This window comes from Bombus terrestris, chromosome 2 (genome assembly GCF_910591885.1).
Source record: "Bombus terrestris chromosome 2, iyBomTerr1.2, whole genome shotgun sequence".
NCBI lineage: Eukaryota > Metazoa > Arthropoda > Insecta > Hymenoptera > Apidae > Bombus > Bombus terrestris.
Genome location: NC_063270.1, coordinates 10,877,329 through 10,890,848, shown reverse-complemented (window position 1 = coordinate 10,890,848; position 13,520 = coordinate 10,877,329). Strand labels below are relative to the sequence as shown.

Below are 13,520 nucleotides of genomic sequence, written 5' to 3'. Positions count from 1 at the left end.
AAATGTCCGATCTAACTGTTATTATTATACGTCTGTGTAGGATGCATGATAATGTAAGATGATAATGTAGGATGATAATGTAAGATGTAATATAAAGTAATATACGTAAGTGACTCACGGTTTCTTCAGTCTAGGAGCAGTAGCGAAATACTTATGTTGAGATTCTCTACGGCCCAATACTCTGTTCCGGCCATCTCTGGCAGGCTGAGGACCCAGTGGAATGTTCGTGTGACGGAGCCTGACTTCTTGTACGCAGTGCGCCGGAAACAGACCCGTACCCTGTCCCCGAAGCACTCCTTCGAGAAGACCACAGTCGGTCGCTCCGGTGACTGTTAAAAATTCAAAAATGAAAGATACAACTCACTACCGGCGTATTTTAACCTTCTAATTTTAGAAATTATCGACTAAGTAATAAAGGTATTTGGTTTCGACGAGATTGGCTTGAAATTTTAGCGTGTTACATCTTCCTTGCAAGAATATCAGAAAAGATATAAAACTGGTTGATTATCCGATGAGTCGGTGTATTTCATTTGAATGCACCATCGATGAGATATTTGAGAGGAAACAATTAACAAAGGTCCAAGATATTTCCACCACCATGCGACTGTTGTTCGGGCAATTTTACTTTTTCCCAGCTTATAAGAAAAACATATAAAACGTAACGTTATATTACAAAACGTATATAGAATACGGCACATCATTTACAAACGACTATAACTAAATTATTAAAATTAAAATTCGCTTAATCTAGGTTCGTAGAATCAGCCGCCGTGTCGAAAGTAATCCCAATCAACTATTATAACGAAAAAAAGAAATACGAATCTACCAAAGTCCACAAACTCGTAAACAAAAAATGTGCATACTTACGAAATAAAAATCAACGAACAGCGTTCGTTCCGTTATCGGAAACGCGATAAACGCGAGCCTTGATCAAATAAATAAAGAGCGATAGAGAAGATAATTATAGTCTGTACCTTCCAAGATATCTCCCTGATTGATATTCAGATGGCCTAGAATTCCGCTGTTGTAGCTCTCGACGCAAACGACCGTGGTACCTGGGATCGAGAGGGAATTGGTAGTGTCCGACTGTGAGGTTCCGACCCCGGAACTGTCGCTAATCACGTCGGAGGCTGTATCGCCGAGACTCTTGTCTAAAAAATTTACGAAAACAAGCATGGTCGTTTGAGCTTTTCATCGTTCCATTGGCTCGATCGGATTCTTAGACCGGCTGAACGTCATGCAACGCTAGATTTGTTAACGGAAAGTAGAAAGCGCCAGCTTAACGCTAAAACGGTATATCCGCTCTTTTGAAATTTCCTAACAAGTAAATACGTGTATGTAGAGAGAGTTTCGTGGCGTGGAATGTCTAGATCGCCGATGTTACATCCATCGAGACACAGATAGTCGTATCTCGCGTGTTGTTTCGTCATCGTCTCGAGAAACGTCATAGCACCGCGTGGAACAGACTCGGCAAAGTTAGCCTGTCTGGCATCGCGTACCATTTCTGATGGTGATGGTTCGACGTTCGAGTCACGCCAAATATACAAATACACTTGATCGTGTTTCTCGCTTTCTCTTTTTTCTCTCTCCCTCTCTTTCTCTCTGTACCTTTCTCTCCGTGTCGCATCAGGGGATCATTTGTCGTGTCCCAAACGCATATACGGAGGCTAGATCTCACGAAATCTCTTGAACGATGAAGGTTGCGAGCACGCGAGCTTCCGTAGAATCGCATTCTGGTCGCTCTGGTCGCGACCGAGAGAGGCAAAAGTCGAGGAAAATAAACCTGTGTGTGTATACCTGTGACGATGCTGGCGGAATCTTCACCGGACGGTTGATTGCTGCCTTCGGAGAGGCTCGAGCTAGCCGAGCTGAAAGGAGCTAGACTCCTGCTGCTCGGTGACGGCGACGGCGGCATCTCCATCGTTCTGTGCATGTCAAGACGGTGTTGAAGCTCGAGCCGGTGTTCTTGCAGCCTCGTCAGTCCCTCCATTCTTACGTTCTGATAGTTCTCCGCGGTGGCTGGTAATCTTGAAATGGAGGCGGAACTCGTATAGGAGTCGAACGTAACTACGTTCGACCTTATGTTCGATTAAATCTCACGAGATTAGCGTAAATTGTCTTTGCTTTAACGCGCGATCGGTTAATTCCCGAACGCGCGGATGAACACGCGGGTTCTCCGCCACCCGAACAACGTACAATCGATTGAATTCGTCGCGAAGGTTAGTATCGGAATACAGCCTGTTGGAAACACGTGTGAGGTTATATCGATATCGAATCAAAGATAAGAGCAGACGCCCTGGCTTCGTAAAGAATGCGGCAAGAAATCTCGACCTTGATCGGTCGGATTAATCAAAGAGAAGAGATGTTGGAGATTCGAGTGAACAGCACGGAGTATAAGAAGGGACAAGAGGAGTAACAAGGAAATCCCGATTTCGAGAGCAGCCGAGTTCGCAAGAGAGATCGCAAAGACAGTTTATGCTTACCTCGCGTTAGGATCCCTCAGCGAATTGGGGCTCTGGTAGTCCGAAGTAATCCGATGACCGTTCTGCTCGGCGGATCTAGCGGCAACGTGCTGCTCGGACGGTATTCTCTGTAGCTCGTTTCTGGTTGCTTCGATGGACGGTACTCTGGCGAGGGCGGCGTGATGGGTGTCCGCCGTCCTCGCGATACTGTTCGCGTACTGCTCGGCGGACGGTACTCTGGTGAGCGTACCGGTTGAATATTGCTCTGTGGACGGTACTCTGGTGAGCGTACCGGAGGTCGCGGAGTATTGCTCTCCGGAAGACATCCTGGTTACGGTGGTGGTACCGGTCGCGGTCGCGATAGGGCTGGCATATTGTTCCGAGGACGGTACTCTGTTCAGGGTGCCGGTGGATGGATACTGTTGTTCCGTGGACGGTACTCTGGTCAGGTTGCCGGTCGCGTATTGCTCGGCGGACGGTACTCTCGTGACCGCGTTGACGCTCGCCGTGTACTGCTCCACTGAGATCGTTCTGGTGAGGCTACCTCCTCCGGAACCGGTCAAACTTCCACCAGATCCGTGCTGTTGTTCCGCGGAAGGTATCCTGGTGAGGGTGCCCAAGTTACTGGCCGAGCAGCTCGTGGTCATCGTTGACGTGCCGCCGAAGGCCACCGACCGTCGTTTCGGGTTGTAGCGTGGCGGCCCTTTAAACGGTACTGGAAAATCGAGGGTTGCAAGGTTAAGTAAAGAAAGGATTACTTAGCCTTACAAGTAGACGCCGCTCTCCGAAGGTATTTGTCTTCCTTTGGAGCGAGATCGTCTCTTTGTCACTTTTTCTCTCCCGATATTATCATCTTTCTGTGTTCTCGCTCACGAGTCCAATGTGTGTGTGTGTGATCTGACACGCGCGTGTCCCTTTCTAAACACGATTTCCCTGAATCCCGAATCCCTGGCAAACAATATTTCTTTCGATCTTACGAAATGCTTTCTCTCTCTTTTCGAGCGTGCTTTTTGCTACGATGCGTTTCCCGTGCATCGTTCCATGTTTTTCAAACAAGCGAGCGATTCGATTGGACGTTCGCGACCTTTCGCCGCGCGCGTTTCGTTTTCACAGAATTTTCAAGCGGACTTACAAGCTGCCGACGGCACACACGCACGCACACACGCGCACCTACACAAATTGTTAAATACTCGGCATTGCTCGACGGCATGTGATTTACGTTATGTCACGTGTTATAAGGAACAACGACGATCGGATAACGTTATCATCGTTAGTCTCTGTATACAAGAAAGCGGTGAAAAGCACACGCAGGAATCACGCATTCGACCGCGGTTGCTTGTATCTGTTTTGTACGATACAATGTGCCCGAGGCTGTAAAGGTGCCATTGAGATATATCCGCATCGTACTTTCGTACTTCCTTTTTTTTTTTTTTGTTAGACAGACACAGCACATGTGCACCGGTGATTTCGAGGTTGCCGTCAACGGGCCGTCGGACTTCTCGGAAACATCGACTGGAAACAGCTTCGCTTTTTCCATTTTACTCCAAGGAAATTCCAATGGCCCACGACGACACACGTACGTATACTCACAAAGTACGCCGAAACTACCAAACATTACTAGTCAACTTGTTCTCACGATTTCGCCATTGTCGGACTTGCCAATCGAACGTTCGATATCCGTTTTGTCAACAGCGGAGTTCGATTTCTCCGTATTTGTACGATTTTCAAAAGCAATCTCGGTAGATCCGACAACAGCGAAGTCGCTCTACGACGAGACCAAAAGATACGGCATCGTTAGTAATTACTCAAAAGCAGTCAAACTTTAGTCGTTACTTCTCGTTATATCGTTACAAACATACTCGACGTCTTACAAGACCATCACCACCAAAGATCCCATTAGACTGTTACAATTTCATGTACTTTTGTCATACAGCACAGACACAGATACACGCACAATTATGTATACGTAAATATATATTTGTATGTTATATATTTACATCGTTAGACTAGTCTATGGTTCACTAGCTACTCTTCGCTACGCTACGAGCAAGCGCTGAAGCGTGTTTGTCTCTTAGTAGACAGGTAAAGAAAAAAGGTGAAGCGTTCTACGTACATGCACATGCCAGGCTAAATTCGTGACGTGCTCTATGTTTAAAAAATTCCCGGACGGTCGATACGAAGTCCGCGCTTTATCAGATAAGCGTTTCGCGTAGCTACTCATCGTCTGTCAACGGACGTGTTACGTCGTGTATACGTTGTACAACTCGAGTTGTCCGTAATCTCGAGTGCGAAACGATGTCGTCGAACGATTCAAAAGGATTGTGAAACACACTCATCGAATTCTCCGAATCACGAATTTTTCGTGATCGTTGTCGATTCCCTGAATGTTGTCTACCTATTAAGAATCGGCTATCGCATGGCACGATCAAAATGTAGAAAATTAATCGATCAACTGATCGACCAGCGGTCGCGTGGAGGGGAGGTTCGGTTTCATCTTTTCTCTGTTGCTTGAAAGAACGACAAAAGGAAAATTGTCTCGCCGACAGTTCCTTCTTCCCCTAATCACGTCGAATCTTCGACGAGGTTCGCCTATCTGTCAGTGTGATTCGCACTCACCAACTTCCTCCGGCTGATAGTTCTTAATGACCTCGGCCAGTTCCATGTTCCCGGCGATCACGGCGACCTGGTAAGGCGTCTGGTTCGCGTAATTTAGACTGTCCTTCTGCGCGCCTCTGAACAGCAACTGGCGTATGCAAGAGGAGTCCGTGTTGTTCACTGCGCAAACGTGCAACGGTGTATTACCAGATGCGTTACGCGCGTTCATGTCGGCGCCGTAAAAAAGCAAGTGATCCAGGTGTTGGACCAGGTTGTTGCGGCAGGCCTGCGAACACCACACCAAGTATCGATTATCGAAGGGGACGCGATTATAATTAAACCGTACTTTTCCTACGTTCCCTTAACTTGTCCTTCAAACCTTACCACGTGTTGCTCGAGATAGATACGTCTAGTCTAAAGCTGCATCCTTACTCCAAGCAACAAACAGCAACTTTCGGTCGATGTTTCGTGTATTTTGAAAAAGTTACCGGTTTATTGTCCAATGTTTTCCCACTATTTTTCATGTTACTGTTTCTCGTAACAGAAGTCGCTTGTTGTTTGTTTCCAATCAGAGCGGTAAAGATCAGAGTAAAACGAAACACATTCTGGTGGAGACAAACGTTTCACGACGAAACCGTGTGTGGACAATTTTTGCTAGGAAAAACTACCATTTTGAAATCGAAGCAAACACCAGATATCCCTCGCTCGGTATGAGAAATGTTTCTACAAGTCGATATTTGTTGGTTATCGTTCCAAACATGCGACAATGATAGACGACAAAGAGTTTCCCGTTGTTGCTTAGGCGAGGTCGCAGCTTAAACGAACAGTGCTTTAGGAAGTGTTATAGTGGTACAAAAGAAAAAGAAAAAATTGTTACGAGACCTGGTGCACTTCCTGCCATCCCTGCAAATCCTGGGCGCCGATCGTCGCGTGGTCATGAAGCAGCGTTTCGCAGAGCATCGGGTCGGTCTTGTATATGACGCTGTAATAGAGCGGCGTCAATCCTTTGGTGTCCTTGTAATTGGGGCTGGCGCCAAGCTCGAGCAGTGTCTTCACTGCCTCCAAGCTGTTTCGTTCGACAGCGCGGTGCATTGCCGTCAGACCCTCTTTCGTTCGATAATCCAACAGCGCGCCGCCGTTCACCAGCGCTATTATGACCTTCGAAGGCTTTTTCAGGGTCGTGGCCAAGGTCAACGGAGTTTCTGCAAAAGCAGGCAAATTTTCGCGTCAGATCACTCGCGGTACATCGACGCGGATTCCTAACGCGTGGAAGATTCTGATGGACACGAGGAAATCCGATGATCACTGACGCGGCCTCAAGGTCGGCATGTTGTCTCGAGGCGACAGAAAGCAAACGCGTGGTTGCGAGTCTGTGATTAGCCCAACGAGAAATAGCTGGCTACATAGTCGAATACAGTTATATCCGACGTTTCAGCGAGAACTTTTCCTCCTTGCATGAATTAGCTCGCCACGAAGCTTTTATCTAAATGAAATCGAGCTTTTTCGGGAACTACGGTAGAACGTTTGCCGGATCAGTGCCACAAATTCAACCGAGAAAGAAACTCGTAATCGGTTTTACCTCCGGTTTCCTGGCAGTGGAAATTAGGATCCAGACCCTTGCTGCACATCTTGGCGATCTTCTCGACCTGGCTGTTTGCCACGTATTCCAGTAACCTTCGCAAGTTCGTTCTCGTGTGCATTGCCTTCAGCTGTTTCTCGTCGAGATGCAGCATCTTGTATACTCGTCTTTTGTACTTGAGCTGCGAATTACAAAATTCTAAGTTAAATCTTAAGTCATATTGTAACTGGCCATAGATTTAAATCGGTCAGAAAATATAATTAATTATCAAGCGCGTATAGCGATTATACCATGCTGTTTAATCAGCTGTCGCACGTCCAGAGGTGTTTTAGGCGTTTTTTCAACACCGGTCTTGCTCGATGGTCGCGAAATACGCACGTTGTTTTTCCTCGAGGATAGACTTAGCCGGAAAATACCGAGGACAAAACGTATAAAATTATCTCGGCTTAATGGGGGATTCACCCTGTCGCTTCCTGGTGGTTACAGCTTCTTTGTAATTATCGGAGGCGTCGTGCTTCACAGCGTTAGATTACTGACGGATAGGCAATATCGCAGCTACGACCGCGTTAATGACTACCGTTAGCAGCAATTATGATTATCCAGGGAACCGGAGTTGCAATGTAAATTAGAGATAGGCCGCTACGAAAATAACGAATGTACCGTCATATTACAAAAGCCCAACCGCCTTTGATCAACGAATTTTTTACTTCCTGTCGTACAACTTTTTACAAATTAGACGTTACTGTACGATTAACGATTATCTATCTTTGCGCGTATAGCGGAGAGAGAAGCTTGTCGGTAAACTTTGAGCTACGAACGAAGCAAGCGAGGTGCCACCAGTCGTGTGGTAAACGATTGCATTCGCATGCAAAGACATCCTTGGCGTATTTAATGGTCGTGTTCCTTCAACTAGGGTTACGTGCGTCTCCAACGTCGGCTACCTTGTCCGCGACTTTTCCTCTTTTCCGCGCGTTGAATTGCACCGTCACTCGGGCTGCTTACTCGATGACGGTTAATCACGTTATTACACAGGCAATAGTTTTATTACGAACCTTTTTGGCGCGCGTCTAATTACGCGACGTGCTATCGCATCTTGCTTCTTGGCTCGATACGCGTGTAATCGCGTACTTCGCCGAAGAAAGCAACGGACGAAGGTCTCGTTAATTGCCTCGCTGTAATATCACGACGAAGGAGATTCGTCGTTGGAAAACAATGCTCGGATTCGCCAAGATTCGCTGCTAACGAAGCGCAGCGATTTCGAAAATTGAATCGTCCTCGAGGAAACAGCGAGGCGTGAAAATTAATAGTCACGGCTAAGTTTTTCTCGCGAGACGCAGGTAGTTGCAGCTCGTTTGTAAGCCAGCTCGTTCCTGAAAGTGAATCTCGCGTGACGAGATCGAGCGTACGTTCGCTCGTTCGGTTCGTGCGATCGATGAGTGCAAGGAACACACACGTAAAAGAAAAATAAAAAAGAAAAAAAAATAAAAAGGAACATCGTGGCGAACACCGATGGTACCGAATACAAGTGATCTATGGGTCTGTCTAACCCCGCGTATTTATTTCTATCCAGGTCCTATATGGCGGCCGCATTATTGCGCGCAACTTAAGCCAACGGCAAGCAGAAAAAGTAAAACAAGCCGGCGCGTACCATCTTCGGACGTTCGCACTTTATCTACATCATCCACCTCGACGTTGAAATATTTCGCGAAATGGACGAGCTGAAAATCTTTGCTGTCCGACTGGCTCAAGGTCGCTCGGTGGAAAAAGATCTCGAAGCCAGGTGGAATCTTTTTTCGCCCGACGTAAAACTCTTACCGTTTAATTAACCTCGGATAGAGCGCATTAATTATGCAACAATCAAAAGTACACTCGGCTCGCGTTCAGCTTGAACCCGTGTTCCTTTGCTGCGATACTACAAAGGCGATACCGCTACGTAGTACGAATTTTCTATGAGAAATTCACGAGCCAGACGTGAATACGCGTAAGTACATACGTTCTCATGCACAAGTATTCGAACACCTGGTGCAATTCGGTCAAAAGATCTTTTCTATCTTTTTAAAAGTTATAACGAAATAATGGCTAACTGACTGTTTAAATATTCCTATGATTCCCGTAGTGAAATATACGGTACTCGCACTAAACATCTTGTAGCTTCAATATACATCCTCCTTTGTTTCAAACTTGATCGATATAATTATGATAATCGAATTTCCTAATGGTGCCAATGAAATCTTTGAATGTTTCCTATAACACACCTGATATATTCGTAAAATGTCTCTAAAAATGTTCAAACACTTTCGCGAGCCACTGTATTCGTAATAATTTAGAAGTGTCCGAATATTTATGCACAGTAGTGTAAAAAAGGGGAACGCGGAGACCGAGACGAAGGTATTCGTCGAATGAGTTTTTCGATCGTGGTCGAGGAACGGTTCGGTAATTTGTAACTTGTGCAAGGTTCGAGAAGTAGCCGACGAAGTTACGCGAGTCAACCAACCTACCCTAGAAAGTGAATCCCCGCGGCGAGACCAACCGTGCTATCGGCACTGGAGCCGATCGCGTTAACGGAGACGAGTTACGAAGAAGAAGAAGAAGAAGAAGAGGAATACCGAGATGAGAACTAGATCCGGTTACGCAAGAAAACCGCGGGCAAGATCCAGATCTCGTTAACCGACCACGGGATTATTTGTTTTTCGCAAAACCCCGTTTCAACAGTCACCGTCCTGGTGCATCGACTCCTGGATGCAAGTCGAGTCTTCACCATCTGTCGAAGGACTACGAAATCTCGTGCGACGCGCTGGAAATTTTATTCCGTTCTTCGTCGAATGAAACGAAGGTGAGACGGGGAAAGATGGAACACGCGAGGGAGCCCTAAGATGGCTCCGTTTGATGGAAACGTCTACTGTTAAATTCCACTAATTGTATCGCGAAAAACTGTATCTCTACCTTTTTCTATGATATAAGATTTGAGCGTGAAAATCGCCGCGGTTAATTGGCAGAAATGTCGAACTGTTACAATAAACGCGAAAACACGTTTCTCTTGGAAAAGGTTCTGTACGTATTCGATCTTATCATCTATGTAATAGTTCGACTAAATTATACCGTGGATTGTCTGGGATATTATTATCGTCTTTTATATGTGTATTTCTAAAGCAAGATAAAATTACTAAAAATGTATTCGATATATAGTATTACAAGGAAAAATGTGTGCATTTATTCTACCGATTCTAGGCATAAAAAATTGACGTTAAAAAAGGTAGTCCATCTCTCCACGGCTTACCCGCTCGCATTCGAATTGAAATACCACTTTTTCTCGAGTCGATCTAACTCCGAGATTCACTGCGTTTCTTCTGACGTACCTTCGGGTTTCGTTCCTCTTCGGATCGCGTCCCAGGGTCTTCGAAAAAACACGCGTAATCGCATGGCTGTCGAGTGGGGCTTTTCATCGAGAGCATGATCGATGGTGTATGAATAATCGTCCCGTTGAAAAACCGAGAAACACCGGCACTCGGAACGAATTCGTAACGGCGTGTGGCGCCTTTTCTTTTCACGGTCACACTGCAACCTTTCGCTCCTGCTCGTTGTCGAGGACGACGTCGTTGACGACCGGTCGCCACCGATGTTTTCTACTTTCTCGCGGATCGTTTCTCACCTCGCAGGTGAAAAAGGAAGTAGGCTTACGGGGAAAAAATAGCCACGCGGTCCCTCCTTGACCCAAGGGACGCGGAGAAACATGCGCGCGCGCAAGATAGAGGGAGAGCACGGATGATAGCGGATCGCCAGGTTCCCGAGCAAACCCCTTGATATTCAAGAGTCGCAGTTCTTCGTAACCGAGCAAACTTCTTTCGTCATTCTTTCGTTGCTTGTTTCCTTTGACGGGCACCGGACGTCAATAGAACCGGCCAATCTCGTAGCTGAAGAAACCTTTTCGACCGCGTCAATGCGCCTGAACCAGCCCGTTTAAGTCTCGCATTCAGCCGCCCTCGCAGCGATTATTCCTCGACGAGAATAATGCCGAGGTCAGGGATGAAAATTCAAATTAACCTATTAGCGTCCGGCCTTCCCCGGAATCGACCGCCAGCCTTTCGCGATCCTACGTCGTTTTCAACTGCATTTAGCTCAGGCTCTTCCTTACGTACTCCTCGATATAAATATTACGTCCTTATTAACATTTACCGTTGATATTTAGTATGCAAATTGCACGTTTTTCAGTGGATTTTATTTTCTGGTTATTTCATTCGTGCCGTACGTATAACAAGGTGGGAAAATTTTCGACCCAATAGTGATATTTTAACCCATTCACGAAGGATTTTTCTTTTAATAATGATTATATAATAATAGATACAGATTGTACGAAGTTTGTACGGCAAGTACGCCGTTATTGACTTTTTGGTTTTAATGTCATTTTATAATTACAAAGGAGTATTTTAATACGACATAGTTGAAAATGAAAGAACCTGCTCAGCTCGAAGCTTTAAGATCTTGATAAAGCTAATTCATTATATTAACGAGCCTCGATATCCGACGAAATCATCTTTAAAATTTAACACGGTTCTTCGTGCTGTATACCATGCTTTTAACTAAATAGGTTTGCAGTAAATGTCTTACAACTTTTATGTACATTTTCACATTATTTTCAAATACCAATATAATCACGACGATGACAGTCGTGTCTCGTTACAAATACTGTAATACTGTAATATTTTAAATTAATGAATGGAGTTGCAAAATGTTTTATATAACGTACGTAATATAAACCTAAAATTTGTCTACACTATGTGTTGGAATACTTTTATAAATCGTGCAGCTGTTTGATATGGTCGTTGTCCTTTAAGCCAGCAATAGTCAGCGAAGAACACGCTGCGCTGTCGCGAGCAGAACTAAGGTAAAGAAAGGTGTCTTACCTCCAAGTAGCCGACGGGTCCATTGAAGGGATAATCGCCGAGGCGACGTTCCTCGTCCAAGAATTTTCCGGCTTTTCCATTCACGGGCGGGCAGAACAAGCCGTAATTGAAGCTTTCCTTCAGCTCCTGCAAACCAGCACACAGCCTGGATTAATCGAAAACCCATCCCGCTGGAAAAACGGCCCGCCACCCCCGTTCTACTAAACACACTCTATTTTCATGCAACAAGGGCAGAGACCCAGGGTGGAGTGAACGCTTCGAACCAAATCGAAACCACTTCGTTGTAAAGGTTTGCTTTGAATCGATTAACGCGTTAAGACATGGCGATGGGAATCCTCTCTGTCAGATTTTATTCGATTTTATTCCCCTTACCGTTTTATCGCTATCGAATAAAGCTATGATTACAGCGAATGCGCGTTTTGACGCGCTGTCGTTCTCACTGCGATCTTCCCTTCTAGATCTCATCAACGCTTATTTTCGTGCGTCGAAGAAATTCGTTTTCCCACACCCATTTTATTCCAATTCGATCGACGCGGCCAATCAAACTTGCTCGAACGATGAATGTGTTCTGACGAATTTCATCCAGCGAACGAATTCCTACGAGCATATGCACTTTATATGTATTTGCAAGAATTCGTTTGTCACAATTGCTGGCGCCGTTATTGCTCTTTACAATTGCCACATCGAGAATTTCTCAGATCAGCTATTGCACGATCAGATATTCGAACGAATTGGTGAAACATCTGGAAAATAGTATTTTCTTTCGTAAGAACCGATATAGCTCGATACTTTGTTCGTCAGAAAGCGCATCCACCGAAGCCTTAAATCGAAGAATGTTCCAGGAGAACGCGGTCTTTGGTAGCTTCGGAAGTAATAAAGACGATCGAGAAATCCGACCTGAAACGTTTTCCATCGTCCACGTTATCCACGTCGATATTTCGCCGCGTGGTCGTTCGTAAAACGCATTTCAATCGCTTTCCTCCTCGAAGGGAATTCCTCTCGCGGCGAACGTTATTCTAGGCGCAACGAAAGACGTCGTCTTCGTTCCCTAGGCCCTCTTGCATGTCTTGCGCGGGAGTTGAGGATCATCCGGCGCTAAAATAATATGCTTCGATTTCACCGACGACAGGCAGTAAAGCCTGGAATTTACAGACTGTTCGCGGGGAATTTCGCCATCGTTCTTCCTCACGCGCTGCGTGCCAGCAGGTTTTCTTTGTATACGCGCCACTCTTTATCTTGCTGGCCGACAGGCCTCGTACGTTCTCTTCGTAGGTCGCATCCGCGGAGCGAGGCTTCTTTCGTACGGTATCATTCCTCGTCCCAGTTTGCAATCATAGGAATTAAAGACACGTTCGTATAATGATTAATAAACACGTTGACTGTCACGCGAATTTTACGTATATTGCGATAGATTGAAATACATCGTGACATAATATTTCATTTTCGCGAGATATTGTATCGTGTTCGCGCACTTTCTCTCTCACAATACGCGTCACACAGACGTATCCGAGTCGTTCAATTTGTTAAGTATTTTTTAATACACGAAATTTCTCTCATTTTATTCGTTCTACAAATTTTAATAACAGATTGGTCATCGACGATTATCGTTTAACGTATCGCAGTCAACGTATTGATAATTGTTCATTAGCGTTTAAGGGAGACTGGATCGTTGTTGTCATAAGCATCACACTTATAATGGAACTCTGCAATATGGGAAATACGTTACGCGTTATACGAATATCGTGTTATACCCAGAGCGTAAAAGTTAGAATCATATAAAAAGCTTTTCTTTCTATGTAACAGAGAATAGTATACATTTTATTTTATTTTTAAATAATAAAAATATGAAATTCTCTTGATTACGTAAATAGGGCAACTTAAAACGAAAGAATAGATAAAGCAATAATAAAATCTAATCACTGACTTTAGAAATTAAATTCCATCGACGTTGCTTTTTGGCCGCTCGTTCTGGGGGCTTCGTCG

The 13,520-nt window shown here is 45.1% G+C and overlaps 1 protein-coding gene across 11 annotated transcripts in view; it reads right to left on the bottom strand.

Annotated features, from left to right (window-relative positions):
- Positions 1 to 13,520, bottom strand: part of LOC100643024 (SH3 and multiple ankyrin repeat domains protein 3) — a 176,048-nt gene that overhangs the window by 7,096 nt on the left and 155,432 nt on the right. For 8 of the 11 annotated variants that reach the window (XM_012318929.3, XM_020867828.2, XM_020867829.2 and 5 more), the window contains 8 exons: positions 11,538 to 11,663; positions 6,637 to 6,817; positions 5,940 to 6,259; positions 5,079 to 5,343; positions 2,484 to 3,177; positions 1,798 to 2,027; positions 975 to 1,151; positions 119 to 329 (listed from right to left, as the gene is read on the bottom strand). In XM_012318929.3, coding sequence (XP_012174319.2) covers positions 119 to 329; positions 975 to 1,151; positions 1,798 to 2,027; positions 2,484 to 3,177; positions 5,079 to 5,343; positions 5,940 to 6,259; positions 6,637 to 6,817; positions 11,538 to 11,663 — 2,204 coding nt within the window. Of the gene's footprint in view, positions 1 to 118; positions 330 to 974; positions 1,152 to 1,797; positions 2,028 to 2,483; positions 3,178 to 5,078; positions 5,344 to 5,939; positions 6,260 to 6,636; positions 6,818 to 9,992; positions 10,285 to 11,537; positions 11,664 to 13,520 lie in introns of those variants that run through there. The other 3 variants (XM_020867830.2, XM_012318932.3, XM_048413953.1) reach the window with 2 other exon arrangements.